The sequence below is a fragment of the Mustela putorius genome, unplaced genomic scaffold (genome assembly GCF_011764305.1).
Source record: "Mustela putorius furo isolate JIRA1106 unplaced genomic scaffold, ASM1176430v1.1 tig00000430_pilon_pilon_pilon, whole genome shotgun sequence".
Taxonomy (NCBI): Eukaryota; Metazoa; Chordata; class Mammalia; order Carnivora; family Mustelidae; genus Mustela; species Mustela putorius.
In genome coordinates, this window is record NW_025421377.1 from 5,935,980 (window position 1) to 5,955,925 (window position 19,946).

At 40.9% G+C, this 19,946-nt stretch overlaps 2 protein-coding genes across 27 annotated transcripts in view; one reads left to right on the forward strand and one right to left on the reverse strand.

Annotated features, from left to right (window-relative positions):
* The window catches only part of SCFD2 (sec1 family domain containing 2), a 435,263-nt gene extending 423,998 nt beyond the window's left edge, over positions 1-11,265 (reverse strand). Inside the window, exon 1 of the mRNA XM_004764956.3 lies at positions 10,291-11,265. Within this exon, the coding sequence (XP_004765013.1) occupies positions 10,291-11,125 (835 nt within the window). The 5' untranslated portion in view covers positions 11,126-11,265. The remainder of the gene's footprint in view (positions 1-10,290) is intronic.
* Positions 11,266-17,190: 5,925 nt separating this feature from the next.
* Positions 17,191-19,946, forward strand: part of FIP1L1 (factor interacting with PAPOLA and CPSF1) — a 75,369-nt gene continuing 72,613 nt past the window's right edge. For 6 of the 26 annotated variants that reach the window (XM_004764962.3, XM_045079756.1, XM_013062686.2 and 3 more), the window contains exons 1-3: positions 17,193-17,510; positions 18,672-18,716; positions 18,820-18,859. In XM_004764962.3, coding sequence (XP_004765019.1) covers positions 17,426-17,510; positions 18,672-18,716; positions 18,820-18,859 — 170 coding nt within the window. In that variant the 5' untranslated portion in view covers positions 17,193-17,425. Of the gene's footprint in view, positions 17,511-18,671; positions 18,717-18,819; positions 18,860-19,946 lie in introns of all 26 variants that reach the window. The other 20 variants (XM_004764961.3, XM_045079759.1, XM_045079760.1 and 17 more) reach the window with 7 other exon arrangements.

Consider the following 19,946-nt stretch of genomic DNA (forward strand, 5'->3'; position numbering starts at 1 on the left):
GGCCCCACTAAACAGGACAGTTACAGGCCAATATCCCTATTGAACAAGGATATAAGAATTCTCAACAACATAGTAGCAAATCAAGTCCAACAGTACATTAAAAGATTTATTTAGCATGATCAAGTAGGATTTATTCCTGGGTTGCAGGGGTGGTTCAATATCTACAAATCAATCAACATGATATACCACATTAATAAAAGAAAGGAAAAGAACCATATGATCCTCTTAATAGATGCAGGAAAAGCATCTAACAAAATACAGCATCCATTCTTGATAAGAACCCTCAACAAATAGGGACAGAAGGAACTTACCTCAGCATCATAAAGACCATATATAAAAGACCCACAGCCAATATCCTCCTCAATGGGGAAAAACTAGAGATTTCTCTCTACAGTCAGGAACAAGACAGGGATGACGATTCTCACCACATTCTCACCACTGTTACTTAACATAGTACTGGAAGTTCTAGCCTCACCAATCAGACAACAAAAAGAGATAAACAGCATCCAAATCAGCAAGGAAGAAATGAAACTTGACTATTTGCAAATGACATGATACTCTACAGAGAAAACCCAAAAGACTTTACAAAAAAATGCTAAACCTAGTACATGAATTCAGCAAAGTTGCAGGACACAAAATCAATGTACAGAAACCTGCTGTATTTCTACACACAAATAATGAAACACCAGAAAGAGAAATCAATGGATCAATCCCATTTACAATTGCACCAAAACCCATAAAATATCCAGGAATAAACCTAACCAAAGAGGGAAGGGGCACCTGGGTGGCTCAGTCTGTTGAATGTCTGCCTTCGGCTGGGATTATGATCCTAGGGTACTGGGATCAAGCAATGATGTGGATGGAGCTACAGTGTATCACACTAAGTGAAATAAGTCAGAGAAAGACAAATACTATAAGATTTCACTCATACACAGAATTTAAAAAACAAACAGTTGAATTTAGATGAAGGGAAAAAGAGAAGAGGGAAGACAACCATAAGAGACTCAACCATGGGCACTAAACTGAAGGTTGATGGAGGGAGGGAGAAAGAGGATGGGGTAAATGGATGATAGGGATTAAGGGCACTTGTTGCAATGACCACTGGGAATTATACATAAGTGACGAATCACTATATTCTATACCTGCAGCCAATTTTACCATATATGGCCACTCACTAGAATTTAAATAAAAACTTGAAAAGAGGGGCGCCCTGGTGGCTCAGTCAGCTAAGCATCGGCCTTCCACTCAGGTCATGATCCCAGAATCCTGGGATAGAGCCCCCAATCAGGTTCTCCACTCAGTGGGGAGTCTGCTTCTCCCTCTGTACTCTCTTCCTCTCTCTCTCTCACTCTCTCAAATAAGAAAATAAAATATTTTTTTAAAAAGACTTGTAAAGACAAAAGAATGTAGGAGCCCTCACAAGAGCTTAGTCACACTGTAGTATGGCTAAAAAGACAGAAATGCAACTATAGCATTGTCTACATTTCTAGGTTTCTACAGTATTTTGGGGTTGTGCATATTCTCTTTGCATTGTCATAGAGCTACTGGACTCCTAGAATTAGTATATTCAAAACATCACTTCCTTTCTGATTCCCCACTATTCCTTCTCAAGTATCTGTGACTGTCTTTCACTAGCTTGAGATGTTTCAATATTTGATTATATTTCTATCTTGTAAGAACAGGATATTTATTATTCCTAATGTTCCCTTCTACATAGATGGACAACAATTAGTATAGAACTCCTGAAATTGCTTTATCTCCTTCAATCAATCACTTTTTCCCTGGACTATCAGCTTCTTCTCTACTTATTTTTCCTAAAATAGATTCTGCCCTTGGGAAGAGGGAAAAAGACTTGCTCTGGTTCAGTCTTCCTGCTGTGTGGGTAAACCTTTCAACTCCAGGATTCGGTATCAAGAAGCTCACTTGTCCATAGTAGTAAGCCACAATCCTTAATGTTCACTGTATCCATAATATATCAAGTATTTTGGGCTCCACCTGACAAAATTTTTTATCTCATATTCAATTGATTCAGACTCTGGATGCGGAAAGGAGTGTTAGTTATTAGATCTCTAACACTACTCTTACTAGTACTATTAACACTACTATTTTAAAAATCACCTATGGCTGCCTCACATCAGTTAAATCTAGTACAAAGGGTGTATATCAGATATTGCATACTAGACAAATGCATGCTTAAGAATGCCATTTACCGGGGCGCCTGGGTGGCTCAGTGGGTTACGCCACTGCCTTCGGCTCGGGTCACGATCTCAGGGTCCTGGGATCGAGTCCCGCATCGGGCTCTCTGCTCAGCAGGGAGCCTGCTTCCTCCTCTCTCTCTCTGCCTGCCTCTCTGCCTACTTGTGGTCTCTCTCTGTCAAATGAATAAATAAAATCTTTAAAAAAAAAAAAAAAAAAGAATGCCATTTACCAGGGGGTGAAGGTGTGCTGGGGTAGAATAATCATAAGACACTAAATATATGAGTTTGCTCAATAAACACCTTTTCCTACACAGAAATTTTAGATAAGAGAACCACATAACATTCATTATATTGCTCCTAACTTGAATCTACTCCTACCTTCCCCATCACAGGACATAGATTCTGAAATTGCCCAAGGTAGAAAACTTGGCATGTCTTCTCTTAACCCTCTACCATTATATCAGTTAATTCTCTTACATAAGTACTCAACTACTCCTTTCTTGATTCTTTCTATTATTGACTCAATTTAAACTCTATCATCTCTCACTTAGATATTACATCTCTCACTTCTAATCAATCTTCACAAAGTCTCGACTGTGGGTGTTTGCTTCACAGCTGTATGTTGTTTGACAAAAGTATGCACTAAAAATGATGAATATTACTGGATGTAAATTATGCTTTAATAAACTGGACTGGAGGGAACAAAAGGAAGCAAAACTACAATAACAACAACAAAAATCCATCCCACCAGTGACTGACTCATTTCTCGGGTCCCACTTTGGAATCAATACATCTATGCACCACACTGTCCACCAGAGAACTCATTCAACAGGAAATGTGTTCATGTACTTTGCCTGCCTAAAAATTTGTTAAGACTCCTCACTAAGCATGAAATTCAAGGATTTTGGAACACGGCCCCAACCTCCTTCCTCAGCATCCCCATCAGGCTTCCTCATCTCTTACCACTCCTTCATGCAACCCAACCCTCATTCACGGTAAGCCCTAATTTAAAAAAAATGATCTAGGAGTGCCTGGGTAGCTCAGTTGGGTAAGCGACTGCCTTTGGCTCAGGACATGATCCTAGAGTCCCAGGATCAGGTCCCACATCAGATTCCCTGCTCAGCAAGGAGACTGCTACTCCTTCTGACCCTTCTCCTTCTCATGCTTTCTCTCTCTCACACACACTATCAAATAAATAAAATAAAATCTTTTTAAAAAATGATCTAAAAAGAATTCTCAGAACAACGTATGCTCTTTCTTACATCTTTGCACATGTGGGGAGCTTTAAAAAGAATGCTGATTCCAGCATCTGCCCAGACCCATTTTTAAGAATCAGACTTTCTGGGATGGTTCTAATGTGAAGCCAGGTTGAGAACCACTGGTGTAGAAATGGCCACCCTTTCAAGGAGAATTTTGTACCTAAACCCTATGAGGGCACATATCATTTGCTGCGCTTTGTGCTGCTTCATTTGAATCTGAGGTCCTCGTGGACAAGAGCCTTGACTGCTCTTTCCATCAGCACTTCTCACATGTTATTGTACACGCAAATCACCTAAAGATGTTGTTAAAATACAGATTCTGATTCATAAGTCTCTGGTGAGTCCTGAGACTCTGTATTTTTAATCAGCTTCAGCTGAGCTAACACTTCCAGTCCCTAGGACATACTGAATAGTGAGGTTTTATGTCACTATCACCTATCACAGAACGGGCATATCAAAGTTGCTCAAAAACATTTACAAAATCAATAGGTATCACCCATACAATTCTTCGCACTTTCCTAAGTAACCAAAATTGTAGTGATCTTATAAGATCACATAGGAGGAATCTCACTTATTCTGCTTTTTTTTTCTCTAGGTATGACAGAATATAGTTCCTGACAAATGTTTCACTCTAACCAACTCTCATTTCCTTTAGTGGCAGGAAGAGGTCATGTAAGAGAATTCTTGCGGGTTACATGTATGGCAAATCATTCTCATATTTATGCTCTTAGTCTTATACTTAGGGAGAAAACATGCATTTGAAGTAATAAAACTTAAGTAATTTTATTTTTTTATTATGTTATGTTAGTCACCACACAGTACTTCATTAGTTTTTGATGTAGTGTTCCATGATTCATTGTTTGTAAATAATACCCATGCTCATTGCAATATGAGCCCTCCTTAATACCCACCACCGGGCTCAGCCATCCCCCATTTCCCTCCCCTCTGAAAGTTGGCTTCCAGAGTCCACAGTTTCTCATGGTTCATCGCCTGCTCTGATTCCCCCACCTTCATTTTTCCCTTCCTCCTCCTCATGTCCTCTATGCTATTCCTTATGTTCCACACATAAATGAAACCCTATGATAATTTTAATTTTAAATGCATGTCATTAATTAATAAAAGTAAGAAACATTTCCCAGTGCCCGTTACACACCAGACACTGTTTTAGAAGCTAGATGTGTTAACTTATGTTACCCCCTCAACAACCCTGTGAATGGGTATCTTGATTTCACAGATTGGGAAACTGATTTAAAGCAGGCACTTGACCAAGGACTTACGACTAGAAAGGGGCAGAGCTAAGCCTACCATAAGTAACCACTCATGCCTATTACACAACCTAGATAGTAGTAGCAGCTACTATCAGGATCTACCTCAATCCCCTCACTCCGTCCATGTATGATCCCATATAACATAAGTCTGATCATGTCACATCACAACTCCAGACTCCCCAAGCTGCCTATCGTACTTTGGCTTATACATAAGTTCTTACTTGGCCCTACAGTGCACTGCCTCTGCCTATAGCTCTAACTTCATCTCCTCCCAGGGGAAGCTGAAGGGACCCATGCTGGCCTCCTATTGTTCCTCAAACATGTCAAACATATTCCCACCTCAGATCCTTTGCACCTGCTGCTGGGTCTCTATGGTCTGCACCAAGACAACTATACGGCCTGCTTCCTCTTTTTTTTTCCATCTCTGCTCAAATGTCACGTCCACAGAAAGGCCTTCACCTACTATGCTATCCAGAATGGAAACCCTATCACTTTTTAATCTTACCCACTGTATTAGTTCTATGTTGAATGAATGAAGGAATGAAGGAATGATTTCATATCCTTACAACAGCACTTGAAGGTCACTATTTTGTTCACAAATGAGCAAACCCTCAAAAGGCTCAACGAAGACTGAACAACAACTAAGTTACTAAGTCAGGACTTGAAATTATTATACTGGCCTGGATCTACTACCAGCGATCTAATAAGAGTCTTAAAGGGCTTCTAAATCATGTCTCACACTTAATGTTTACTTTAAACAGTATCCACTGAACTCTAAAATGAAGATATTAATTAATTACTTTGTATTTTGTGGAAAATCAAATTGGGGGAAGAATAAGTCATTTTTCTGAACACCACAGCAGCACCAGGGCCCAACTACTGTGTTTAGTCTGTGAAGCTGCTAGCTTCTGGACACCCTACCAGCAGCATCTGTGCTATTTAAGACAAGGCTTCTCAAACATTTCTCAGTAGTAATTTATATAAGATGGGTTCTGAGCATAAGCTCTGGAGTACTCTGCCAAGTTTCAAATCCTAACTGCCACTTACTAGCTGTGTGATCTTGGGCAAGTTACTTAACTCCTCAATTTCTCTGTTTCCTCATCTGTAAAATGTAAAAAAATGTGTAATACTTCAAAGAACCACTGAAAATTAAAAGAGCTTAGATAGGTAGAGTGTGAGAAAAGTAACGTTCTCTCAAACATTTAGTATTAATAGTCTCAAATTTCAATACTTTAACAAATAATATAAACATCTTAAAGCAAATATAAATGCATCAGTGTATCATAATCCCAGGAATAGGAGTGACCCTTTGTATCGGAAGTAAATCTTTTTTCTTATTAACATATAGTGTATTATTTGTCCTGGGGTACAGGTCTGTGAATCATCGGCTTACACATTTCACAGCACACTTTAATTGAATTAACTTAAAAGTTTACACAGAACTAAAATTCAGAAGAACTGAACCAGGAGAAGAAATTTAATTCCCAGAGTTACTGCCGCCTCCTACCTTTTTATTTTGGACTTGAAGCACTCTAGTCGATCCTAAGAGCCAAAAGAGAATGGAAAGGAAACCAGACTCAAACCTTTCAGAGATTCATAAATCACATCTACCTTTTAATTCTCTTCTGAAACAAATCAGAAGCCAGAACAGTCCATAGAATGTTGTACTTAAATCCCCTACGCAAACATGCCTAACGTACTCTGTCTTCAGAGAGAGAAGCTTCTGGGTGGTCTACACATGGTAAAACTAAGCCACAGACATCAGCAACCATTTACTTCTCAAATAATTACAACAAACTTTCTATGTTTTTAAGTGCTGAGAGCTTATCAACTGCTTCAGGAGAGCAAGGAAATTGTCTATCTTGTTTCCCTAGATCTGAAACAATACTTGGCATACAGCAAGCCTCCAATAAATGTTTGCTGAAAAAAATAAACCAAATATTAGACAAATTAATATTACTTCCTACAAAGATGATGACAAAAAGATGAGAAAGAAGTTTATCTGTACTGTAGGAGGATGTTAAGAATGTTGGATACTTATGAATTGTTGGAGGTTATTTTTCATAGTGCTAATTTTACATCTAAGAAGATATATCAGCATATAAATCTGCTAATGGTAAATTATCAAGGATGTATCCAAAATATTTAACATTAATAAACTAAATAAAATAATGTGTTTATTGATATTCACACCTAAATCAAAACCTAAAAATGTATTTCTTTTTGATCTCTATATTAAAACTGCTGTCAAGTTGAAATTCAGACCATTCAAATCATTCCAATAATTTCCAAATCAGCTTTTCATTTTTAGAAATTGGTGGTGTAATCTTTTGTATGCTGCAGTTATTACCGGCTAAACAATGCACTAATCTAAGTCACAGTTTGAGGTAAGAATCTACACCAATGGGGCACCTGGATGGCTTAGATGTTAAGCATCTGCCTTTAGCTGAGGTCATTATCCCAGGGCCCAGGGATCGAGCCCCACACCAGGCTCCCTGCTCGATAGGAAGCCTGCTTCTCTCTCTCCCACTCCCCCTGCTTGTTCTCTCTCACTCGCTAGGACTGTCTCTGTCAAATAAATAAATAAAATCTTAAAAAAAAAAAAAAAGAATCCACACCAAACTCTTGTAACAGTTCCTCCATTAAATTCATTGTTATGACTCGCCAGCTCCTTAGGCTTGTTACATTCAAGACAGATCAGAAAAAAAATTGAGCATGGTGATCAGGTGTGTTCCTGGACACCAGAATCTGGACCAAGGACGGAGAGAACCCATGGCCACAATTAAGGCCACCAAACCACCTACCTACCACCTGACTCAGTTTGGGGCCACATTGGAGCAAAGGGCAAGTGCTGCATCTCCACAACTATCACGACCCACCCTTGCTGCCTCAGCACCCTCAACAGCTCTGGAAGACCAGCTGTGTCCACCCCAGTACTCTCTGGGGCCCTAGCACTCTTCTCCACCAGGCAACAGTATTGGGCGACTTGTAGTCCCAAGAAAGAGGAGTTCTCTTTACTCACTAATACAGAAGAATTTAAATGTTTGAAAAACAGGCTTTACAATAAAGCTATGTACCAACTGAACATCAGCCCTGAATATTATCAACATGGGATGATAATACCACTTTGAAACATCTTTGACAAAAATGAATTATTAATCTTTTCATCTTGAAGATAGTTTGAGTGGTTATTCAAAAGGTATCCATTAAAAAGACTTTGATTTATATGTTACTAGGACCACAGGAACAAACTAATCCCAACCAGGGTTACAGAGTAGCTAAAGAAGGTGGTCAGGGAAGGCTGGTCTGAGAAGCAGAAATCTGAGCAGAGATTCAAAGGAAGTGAACGAGAAAGCCATAGAGAAAGCTGAAGGAAGAACATTCCAAGGTGAGCTGCAGAAAAACTCCAAAGGCTCAGAGGCTGGGACATATTGGCATGTTGAGGGACGGCCAGGTGGACAGTGTGGTGGGAAAGTAATGTGTGAGGGGAGATGAGTGGGAGACGAGGTAGGAATGCTACATACAGGCAGGTCACGTATGGCCTTGAAAACAATGGTAAGGAATCTGGATTTGATAGTAGGTGTGATGGAAGGCTGTGGGAGGGCTGTGAGCGAACAAATAACATGTCAGATTTACATTCTGATGGGGTTACACAAGAAACTGTGTATCTGTATATCTTTTGTGCATCTTTTAATATTATTTTTTTAACTCTTTGCATCCTATACCCTGCTGTGTCAGATGCTGCTTTGAGCCTGAGCAAAATGAATCCTGCTAACTGAACACTGGACTTGGCAATATGATGGTCATTCATGATCTTGACAGAGGAAATTGCTGGGAAGTACTGCAGAGGAGGAATCCTAACTGAAGTGGGGCGGGGGAAAATTGGAGCAGATGATGGCAGAGACAGCAAATAGAGACAACTCTTTCAAGTTTGCTATAAAATGGAGCAAAAAATAAAACAAGCTGGAGGAGCATGAGGTGTTAAGGAAGGAGATGTTACATTCCGTTTGTATGCTGACCAGGAAAATCCAGTAAAAAATATTTTTTTCAAATGATGATCTAGGAACAGGGGAGGAGGGTATATGACAGAGGTAAATCTGTGAGAGAAGTGAAAAGGGCAAGGAACACCTAGTCTGCAAAGGTGAAGAAGTTGGCATTAGATATAGCAGGGACTGTATATCCCTTTTTAAAACAAAGCAAGGAAAGAAAAAGTGTGGGTACAGATGTACAAAGGCTGGTAATTCAGTGATGGGAAGATATGAAATTTTTCTGATGACTTATACTTTCAAGAGTCATATACAAAGAAGTCATGCCTAAGACTTTAGAGAGCTGTTACCATGATGCTGGAGGACCTGAACTTTAATGTCTGCCTAACTGAAGTCATAGGGCACAACACTATGTGACCTTGATTAATTTTTAAACAATATCATATTTGGAAAATAAAGTAGAAGTATATAAAAAATAGAAGTATAAGTAGTATATACCACACACTCAAAAATTCAGCAAGCATAAACTACTCAAGCAATTTTTAATCCTCCAAGAGTTCTGGTATGTTACAATTTTTACTTATACTTAAATCACAATGACAGACTAGACACCTGTTTTTCCAGTCACATAATTAAGCTTACACCACGGTATTAGCACTTTGCTTACTTTCTATTTTATGATCTGAAAATTAATCATATAAGGTCAAAAACTCAAATACAGCTATGTGGGTTTTATAACTTCATTCTATTTTTTTCCCTGACCTAGTAAAGAGAATGATTACCTATGTCAGTTTCCTGATCATTCTCCCTGAAGTTAGGCGTGGCCAGGCTACACACCTAGCAGCATTATATCTACCTGATTAAAGAATAATAAAATTGACCTTTGAAAATATGCATATGTCACTATCAGAAAGTGTTTTTTCTTCATCTATCTTAAGGGTTATGTTTGTTCTCTATGCATATAAATGATACATTATTAAAATATGAGATGATCTACCTAATCTTCAATAGAATGGCAGCTAAGAATAAATCAATGAACCCTTGAAAATATTTTCTACAATAGTATTTAATCTCAGTTTCTGGTAATACTTCAAGTCCATTTATTAACCTCTTTCAAAGAAGCCTAAAACTGAACTGTCTATGATAATTCCATGTATTGTTGTACAGTTTTCCTTCCACTGGTTCATATGTCAACATCTCTCCAACAAATTAGAGCCCCATTTTAAAGGATTACTGTGAATACTGCCATCTGAACATTTCTAAAAATTTCCCAGGTGTGCAGTTCTCTTCAGTGTCAGCATAATTTCTCCAATACCTTTGGCTAGATGTAGTTGTTTAACAAAACAGCGCATGTTCAAGATGGATTTACCCACTACAGGATTTAACGAACTGACTCTAATTGCAAATTTGCTTGTCTGTATTCCCCTCTACATGACAAACTCTGTGAGATCAGAGACTGTGTCCATCTAATTCATCTCAGTATCCTCATATAGTTAGTGTCAATAAAATATATGCTGAATCAGTGAAAGTCCCAGAACCTTGGAGAGTGGTTAGGAAGACCCATAGCAATCTCACTTACCCGTTAGATCCAGAGTTCTGTCCACAAAGACCACGGATGCCCTGCCTGCGGCAGTCTTCCTCCTGTTCTTGGCAGGGCCATAATTAGCCAGATCTGCAGCGATGATACGACTGAGGGAACCTACAGCAAAACACTCCTCCCGCACCCCTAAATGCTCACACAAAGAACTGAGGCCTGACACCAGGCACCTGATCTGCAGAAGCAGCTCAGGCGGCAGGACGGTGGCATCCACCTCACTCAGGCTTCCTAGCCTCCTCTTGTCTGGTCGGGCACTGTTAAGGAGATGCACATCCTGGGGTAGCAGTGGAAAAAGGGAAGCAAAGGCTGGAGTCAAGGCAAGGTGGGGAGCAACAGGTGCGAGCAACAACGGGACGTGCAGCACCTCGGCGGTGTAGTTCATATTGCCCATCCACTCGCACAGTTTCTCCTCCAGTTGCTCGAACACCGGCTGCCCTTCCAGCTCCGCCGCAGCAGCCGCCGGCACGTGATTAGCGGTGAGGTGGACGGCGTGGTTCACCGCTGTGACCACCACACAATACTGGAAATGACTGCGACAGATGATATCCCGCAGGGTCTCCACCGTCCGGCCTTTCAGCAGGCAGCTCAGCACAAACACCGCCTTGGGCTGCTCGGCTCCACCACCGACAGCTGCGGGCTCGAACTCCCGCAGGTGACACGCAGGACCTCCCACCGCCTCCAGAAGCCGCGTGGAGCCGCAGCCCCAGTGCAGGCTCTCCGCGCAGGGGGCGTCCAGATAGACCAGAGCCCGTTTCATTTTGGCCAGCACCTGCTCCCAACCTTGCTGGGTAAAGGAGAGCACTCCCGGGGCGCTCATGATTGGGGGGGTTCGCAGACTGGGAGCACTCGAGTACAGGAACTTCTTTTAGAACTCACAGCTTCCGGGAATTGGGTTCCTTGACGCTTTGACAGTCAACACAGTACACGTGGTGCTGCCTCTGACTTGTCCGGTGTCGGCAGCGCATGTTGATGACGTAGACGGAGCGTGATTGGCTAGGGAGGAGAACCGCGGAAGGACTGTGGGGCTGGGAAGAAGTGGGCGGGGCTCCGGGGCTCGGGTCTGGGAGGAAAGGTCTGTGAATAGCTCAACTGCTGTTCGTTTGTGTGCGCGTGTGTGGTTTTTTTTCCTCTTCCTGTGCTCGGATTATCTTTCCCTGCATCTTGAAAAATCTCGGGAATGATAAAAGCTAATCTGAAATTTGACATTTTCCTTGGATCTCTAAAAGTGGCTTTGCCCATCTAAACTAAAAAACGCCAGAGAAGATAAAAACAACCAAGTGATGTGTAATGTTTCGTAGTTTATAGATGGCTGTCTCGTGCGTTATAGCGCTCAAATCTCATGAAAAACCGGCTGATCTCGTTTTCATTTTCTCCATCTCCCCTCATCTCATTGGCACCAGACCTCGATCTATTTCAGAAATCCTAGACTCCAGCCCCTTAGGCCCATCCGTCCTTGCCAAGTCAATGGCTTACTCTACCATCATCACTCAACTGGACAAGAGCAATGATCCCCTGTCATTTCCCGGTCTACATATGTTCTCCCTCCGATTCAGTTTTCTAATGAACTAAGCTGGCCTGGAAAGTGGAACCATAATGGTTCAGGGGTGGCCCACATGAACCAGGGATGTGACAATGCTGCCTCCCAGCTCTACAGTAGAATAGGGTGAAGGGAAATGGTGGGCATCTGGTAGCTGCCCTTGGAAGGAAGTTAGATTTCAGCTTCAGTAAATGAGTAAAGACATCCTTCTGCTAAAAATATTGAGAATATTAGACGTGTATTAGGCACCAAGAGGTAAATGTAGAGTTGGGATGTAGGCCTGAAGACACCGGGAGGGAATAAGCACAGAGAATGTGAGGGAATGATACTAAAAGTGTTGACAAAGAGTGACTAAGAATGAGGAGATGTGGAAGACCCTGGAATGTTGTGTATTGCGTGACCAGTGAAACCAGGCCACATGGAACCCCAGGGCTACCAGATCATGAAGGGACTCATAGGTCACATGGTAGGAAGTCTGAGTTTTACTTTATGTGTAACAGGAAGCCACTGAAATGTTTGTGTTACTTGAAAGGCAGTGAGGCAGTAGAAATGGAAGGAATTAGACAGATTTGGGATATATTTTATAGGGAGAAGAACTATGAGCCTGGCTAGTAGGCTTTCTTAGGTGTGAGAAGGACTCAAAAAGGAAAGAGAGGAATCAAGGGTCACTCTTTGGGTTTTGGCTGGAACAATGTTGGATGATGGTAATTGATACTAAGAGGGAGTGTGGGAGGGGGAAAGGACAGGTTTGAGAGGTCAGTTCACAAGTTCTGTTTGGGGATAAATTTCCCATGCCTATTAAATATCCAAGGGAGGCGTCAGTGAAGCATTGGAGTAAGCGCAAGGAAAAGTTGAGACTGCAGATGGAAAGCTGGGAGTCATTGACTGTCAATGACACATATCACATAGGTGGTATTAAAAGTCATGGGATTAGGGGTGTTTGGCTGGTACAGTCTCTTAAGCACCCAGCTCTTGATTTCAGCTCAGGTTGTGATCTCAGGATCTTTTTTTTTTTTTTAAAGATTGTATTTATTTATTTGACAGACAGAGATCACAAGCAGGAAGAACAGCAGGGGGTGGGTGGATGAAGCAGGTTCCCTGCTGAGCAGACAGCCCAATGTGGGGCTTGATCCCAGGACCCTGGGATCATGACCTGAGCCAAAGGCAGAGGCTTTAACCCACTGAGCCACCTAGTTACCCCACTGATCTCAGGGTCTTAAGATGGAGCCCCATGAGGAGACTGTGTCAGGATACATGCACAGTAGGGAGTCTGCCTGAGATTCTCTCCTTCTCTGCTGGTCCCTCCCTCTGCTCATGTGCTCCTTCTCTCTCTCTCTCTCTCTCTCCCAAATAAATAAATTAATCTTTAAAAAAAAAAAGTCACGGGACTGGATGAAATGACTCTGGCAGACAGGTTAGAGAGAAGAGAGAAGAGAATCCAGGAAAAACCCATTCCTTGCAGTCAGACATTATGGTGGGGTCAAATGGATTTCTGCTGAAATTGCTTGCTTAAGATAATCAGATTTACCTTATTCCAATGTGATATGTACTTCTTTGCTCAAAATTAATAACAATTATTTCCTATTCCTCATAAAATCAAGCACATCTCCCTTCACCTAATTTCTAAGTCCTTCACATTCAATATTTGGCTTAAGGATTTACTTGAGCACTTATCTGGTGACTACAGGAATAAATTTGTTCTCACCCTTAAAGAAAGTGCAGTTTATGTGATAGTATACATGCAAGTAGATGACACAATTTTCTAGAATGAACTAGGAATATAAGATTTTGTATTAAAATATATCAGAATGTAGAGGAAGATGGATAATTGGGGCTTAATTCCCCGTTGAAGTATCTAGAAAGGAAGGAAAACTCTACATTCAGGTCATTCAATGGATGAAAGGCCTAAACCATAGCATAGCACCATTTTGCCTCTAATATGTTAAATGCTTTGACATTTGAAACCTCATTTAGCTTTGTTATCCTTCCAGGAAGCAGGTGTAATATGTTATTTTAACATATCAATTTACTGATGAAGAAACTGAAGAACATTGAGATTTAAGTGGCATAACTAAAGTTGTCAAGAAAGAACATAGTTGGGCCAAATGCCACATTCATACAAAACACATTTATGAGTACTCACTATCTATTAGCCACTGAGCAAGGCACTTTTATTTGATGTACACGTCTTGCCATCATTTTAATCATCACCTATTAAGCAACCCCTTTCGGTACTTCCCGGAGATAGATACATTAACATTGATGCCTTGTTTTTGGTTTTGTCTTTTTTTTTTTTTTTTTAAGATTTTGTTTGCTCATTTGACAGAGAGAGACACAGCAAGAGAGGGAACACAAGCCTGGGGAGTGGGAGAGAGAAGCAGGTACCCCACTGAGCAGAGAGCCCAGTGCAGGGCTCCATCCCAGGACCCTGGGATTGTGACCTGAGCCTAAAGCAGAGGCTTAACAACTGAGCCACACAGGCGCTTCTGCCTTTTTTTTTTTTTTTGGCTGAGAACCAACAAACCGCACGCGCGTGCGTGTACACACACACACACACACACACACACTGATAAAATGGAAAACAAATAAATACAGTCAGAATCTATGGAATATTGTTTGATAAGTTCATAAGTTTATATAATATCTTCAAACTATCTATCTTTGAATTCTTCCCTGGTGAATAGAGAGAAAAAGACATTTTTAACTAAGGAAGTTTATCCAGGCAAAGAACTCAGTTTAAAAGCAAGGAAGGAAGAGGCCTTTTCAGAGTGGTTATTAGTGATTTATGGGCTTCTCTGCTTGTGAAAATCTTTATTTTCAAAGCTTAGCTGCAATGCTACCTCCACCATAAAGGTGATTCTGATGCTTCAGTAAATATTCATCAACTCTTCCGTTTAAGTAGAGCCTTGAAAGACAAGCTTATTTTGGGCAGCTGAATGGAGCAAGATGATTCTCAGCAGAAGGCAATTGTCTCTTCCGCGAAACCACCAAAGTTCATTATAGACTCATGCATTAAGAAATAGACAGGACTATGAGCTTGCGTTATGATACTGTGGAGCAGAATGTGAAATCTTCATTCCATTACTGTCAGTACATGCCAAGATCTACTGCGTGTTAGGTACCATATCACAAATAAGTGACATATAAGAAGATGCCCTGTTTGAAAGAGGACTTCATCTAGTGAAAAGTCCTAGGGAAACAGATACATGGTCAAATAATCACTAGAGGATGTGATGGGCACAGGCCATAGAAGCAACAGGGTGTTAAAGAGTATACTACCCTACCCACCTTCCAATCACGCTGACCTCTCTTATATCCTCTTTCTCACTTCTTCCACCTCAGTTCATTTGGGGTTCCTTGAATGTACCAAGTATGTTTCTGCCTTAGGGCCTCTGCACTTCCTATTCTTTCTGTCTGATAGGGCTTCACCTAGAAATCTACAATGGCTTACTTCTTTTCTCCATTTAGCTCTCTACCCTTAGATCACCTTATTAGAATAGTTTTCCCCTGACCTCTTGATATGAAATTGCACCTAATCCCTATTTATCATTCTTTCCTAGGTCCCCCATCCTACTCTTATTTATAATCCTTATCACAGCTTGGCATGCTGTACATGTATATGTTTATTTTCTGCCTTTCCTCATTAGAGTGAAAGCTTCACAAGAGGAAGGACTTTGATTTACTCACTGCTGAATCTACATAGCTTAGAAGAGCCCCTGGCACATGGTAGACTCTTCATAAATATTTATAGAACAAAGAAATGGAAGGAGATAAAATGGAATTCAGGAAAGATTTCACAATGTTGGCCATACCTTATTAGAGTTTCGAACTACGTAAAGGATTATCCTAATCAGGTAAGTGAGACTGGGCCTAGCAATTGAATCTTCAAAGGAAGGTGGTAGTGGGTGGGTGGGGGATTAAAACCACAGGATTTGTTTAAATAATGGGAGATGATGTGCCATTTTTGGGATGTAAACATTTCCTTTGTGTTTCTATTAAAGCATATCCACCTTTTACTCTTATAGGGGAGTGAATTAAGACCCTTCGGACTTTCTCAATAAAGTGAGAGCTCTTCAGGGGCAAGGACTATGCTTTACTCCTATCTTTACTTTCTGGGTTCTTAAACAGCAGATATTCAATAATTGTTATATGAAGAACAATATTTAGTGACTGGACAGCAAGTAAACCCATTGATTGATTTGTAAATTAGAATGAATTTCTCTCTGTTGAAAAGTGAGAGTCCTGTTTGAAAACTTTTGGACCAAAAGAAACTTTAGAGATCATCAAATTCAGCTTTTCCATTTTAAGGATGAGAAAAGTGAAGCAAAGAGAAGTTAATTACCTGAGGTCATGCAACTAGGTAGTCGCAGTTAAGAACTAGAACACCAATGTTGACCCATCTATCGTCTTCTCCCTGAAAAATGTGTTCAAAAGTAGCCTGAAAATGTGGCATTATCTACTAAAATAAAAACTGCACAAACTTTATGGTCTTGGAGAAATACTTGTACAGACCTGCAAGAAGTCATTTACAAGGTTATTCATTGTAGTGTTTTGGTTTTTTGGTTAAAGTGAAAAGTTGAAAGCAATCTAAATGTACATCACTAGGGAAATAACCATATTCATTTTGTGATAGCCATGCTATAGGAATATTGAGAAGCATTTAAAAATGAATATAGTTTAAATATATTAACATGGAAAGGCTCTCCAAAACACTGTTAAAAAAAAAAAAGCAATCCGCAGAATGATATACAGTATTGTACCCTTTAAGACTCTTTAATCTCAAGTTCTTCCACCAAAAGCACATAAAGTAAATGTATAGATTATCTGAGGATTCACACCAAACAGCCAACAAGGGATACTTCTGCAAGGGAGGGTAGTGGATGAGGGGGTCTTCGACCTTAACTGTAATGTTTTATTTTACCAAAGAGAATGCACTTTTCATTAGCATGACTTTCGTTTGCCCTTACAATTGAATTTTCAACAAAGTAGGCACGAATTATGCTTTCTCTAATAAGAAACCGGAGCGATAAGGTAACAATTCTGTATTAAGGCAGACACAACCCATGAAGAACGAAAACAAGAGCTTTCATAAGATTAAAAAACAGAAAAACAGTTGAGAAGAGAAAGAAAGCATCAGGGGGATGAGGAAACAATGGTGCACTGGCCAGCAAAGGCAATAGGATTATTAGAGGAAAGGTTGGGGGAGGGGAACCCTTGCCGACTCAGGACGCCGCCACGGGAGAAAACCACGCTAAAAAGGCAAAGCGGGCTTCCACGGGGGCGGAGCCAACTACAGCGCGCAAGCGCAACCGGGCCCAGGTGGACGGCGCCGCGGAAGCGAAGCCTCCTAAAGACGCCGCGGCGCTTGGCTGCTCCTGCGCGTGCGCAGGCGGAGCGCCGCTGGAGCCGTCTTGTTTGCAGCCTCCAGCGCCGCGGCCGCCTTCCTGGGATTTGAGTCTCGCGCTTTCTTCGTTCGCTCGTCGGCGGGTTCGCGCCCCTCTCGCGCCCCTGGGCAGCGAGGCTGGGAAGGGGTTGGAGGGGGCTGTTGATCGCCGCCTTTAAGTTGTGCTCGGGGCGGCCATGTCGGCCGGCGAGGTCGAGCGCCTAGTGTCGGAGCTGAGCGGCGGGACCGGAGGGGATGAGGAGGAAGAGTGGCTCTATGGCGGTACGGAACTTCCTGTCCCTTCTCTCACTCCCGGGTTCTCTCAGGCCTTCCCTCGCGGCCCGCAAACGGCCGGCGTCCCGGGCCCCTCACGCCGCCGCCGGGGCCTCTCGTACGGAGCCTCCTCCGGCCTGACTTAGGCCGAGCGAGGCGTGCGCGTTCCCCGGCCTCCCCTCGGCCTCCCCTTCCGCGCAGCCCGCGCCCCCACCGCGCAGTCACCCGGGGGCGGTCGGGGTGGGCGCGGGGCCGGGCCCCCGCCTCGCCCTCCTCCCCGCGAGGGCTTCCCGGCCGCCCGGTCTCCGCGCTCTTTCCCCTACTGTTTACCTCCATTCTGAGCTCGGTTGGTGTGTCTCTACTTGCCCCTTGGCTGTAGGATGCCCTCCCGGTCCCTTTCTATCAGAAACAGTCTTTCTGTAATAATAGCTAAATAAAGTTGATGCTGTAAAACTAACGTCTTGTTTCTTGATGGTCAGTTTGTATGGAATGCACCTGCAAGGGTACCTCCTTGTCTGAAAGTCGTGCTTTAAAAATAAATAATTAAGAGAGAGAGAGAAAGAGATGGAATACATTATGGCCCATAAAGAAAACCCCGAATGTCTCCTGTATTAAGGTGAAGTTTTTCATTTTTAAGAGAGTGCTCTTTAACCCACATCATTAAAAGTATTTCATGTCCCTTAAGCCTTAGAGTTTTCAGTTATTTCGTATGTATCTTTTTTTCCCCAAAATAAGTTCAGGGCACTTTGTACTTCCCTCTTGAAAGGGACTTGATATCTGGTTTTTAACTTTTCATTAAGTCACAGTCTCTTCTTGTCTGTTAATGATAAGAAGATTTGAAAGTTAACATGTGTTCCTTGCCTAAAATGTATATTCTTTAGTGTAGTAAATGTGCACGTTTGGGCATCATGCAGCTCCTTGATGCTGTGACTTTGACAAACTTTGATTTTGACAGACTTGTAAAATTCATTACTTTTGGTGGAAAGATTTAACATTAGTCATGTTCTTTGAAATGTAAATGTGTAGGGTTTCCTTAACAAAGATCTAGAAATAGTTGATGCCTCTTAAATTAAGCTTAATTTTATACAAGTAAAGTCTGATTTTTTTTTTCATAAAAGACATATTTTGTTAAGTCATTATAAGGTGATCTAACTTTGGATGTGCTTATAGGCCCATGGGACGTGCATGTGCACAGTGATTTGGCAAAGGACCTAGGTTAGTGCTTGTGATGATCACTTCAGATTTTCATAATACTGGTTTCTTTAATAGTGGTTTGTTTGTTAATTTTATTTATTTATTTATGTATTTTTTTTGGTAGATGAAAATGAAGTTGAAAGGCCAGAAGAAGAAAATGCCAGGTTAGTGGAATTTGTTGTTGATATTTATACAGATTGTATGATACAGTGGTTCTTCAACAAATTGTCAGAATTATTTCATTGTAATCATTAGCTTGAATACAGCATATTGACTGAAGGTTCAAAGACATTGAATCCTTTAGAGTTGATTTCTATTTCAGGACCTAATCAGTTCTGTTTATTTGCGAGTAGCTTAGGGGACAGAGTTTTTGAAGTAAGGGTTTGAACACTCTTCACTATTAAGTAACTTTGTACTCTTAAGTGAGCATAGTAGTGGAGTATCAACATAACCATTAGACTAATAAAAAAATTTCAAAAAAAATTTTTTGGTTAAAAGAATCCTTTAAATAACTTTTTGCAATTTATTAGTAAGGTGGTAGTGCACTTTGGTAATAATGTCAACATTTTGTATTTAAATTCAAAGTGGAATTAATGAATGTGTTACAAGATTGATTCCTTTTGTTAGACTGCTAGAAAGATTGGAGTTTCATTTACAGAACATGTAAACAGCATAAAACATCTAGATTTCAGAACAACTCACACAGACGAGTACAGGGATATGCTGATATTACTCATGAAATCTACTATCAATGACTTAATGTCACCTAATGGGGAAGGGGTGGTTAAAAAAAGATCTTTTAAAAAGAATATTTGGGTTTAGTAAGTAGAGGAAGTATGACTCTGCATCCATCAGAATAGGATGGCTACCATCAAAAAGAAAGTAACAGGTGTTTGGTGAAGATATGCAGAAGTTAGAACTCTCATACACTGATGGTAGAATTGGGAAAAGGTGCAGCTGTTTTAGAAAACAGTCAGAAGGTTAAACATAGTTACTATATGACCCAGGAATTTCACTTCTACAGATATGCCTTGGAAAATTGATACATATTCATAGAAAAACTTATACATGAATATTCCTAGCAGCATGGTTTATCATAGCCAAAAAAATGGAAATAAAAGTCCATCAAATGTTGAATGGATAGATAAAATATGGTATATCCATATCATGGAATACTATGTGGCAGTAAAAAAGAAATGAAGTATTGATATCTGTTACAATGTGTGAACCTTGAAAACATTATGCTAAGCT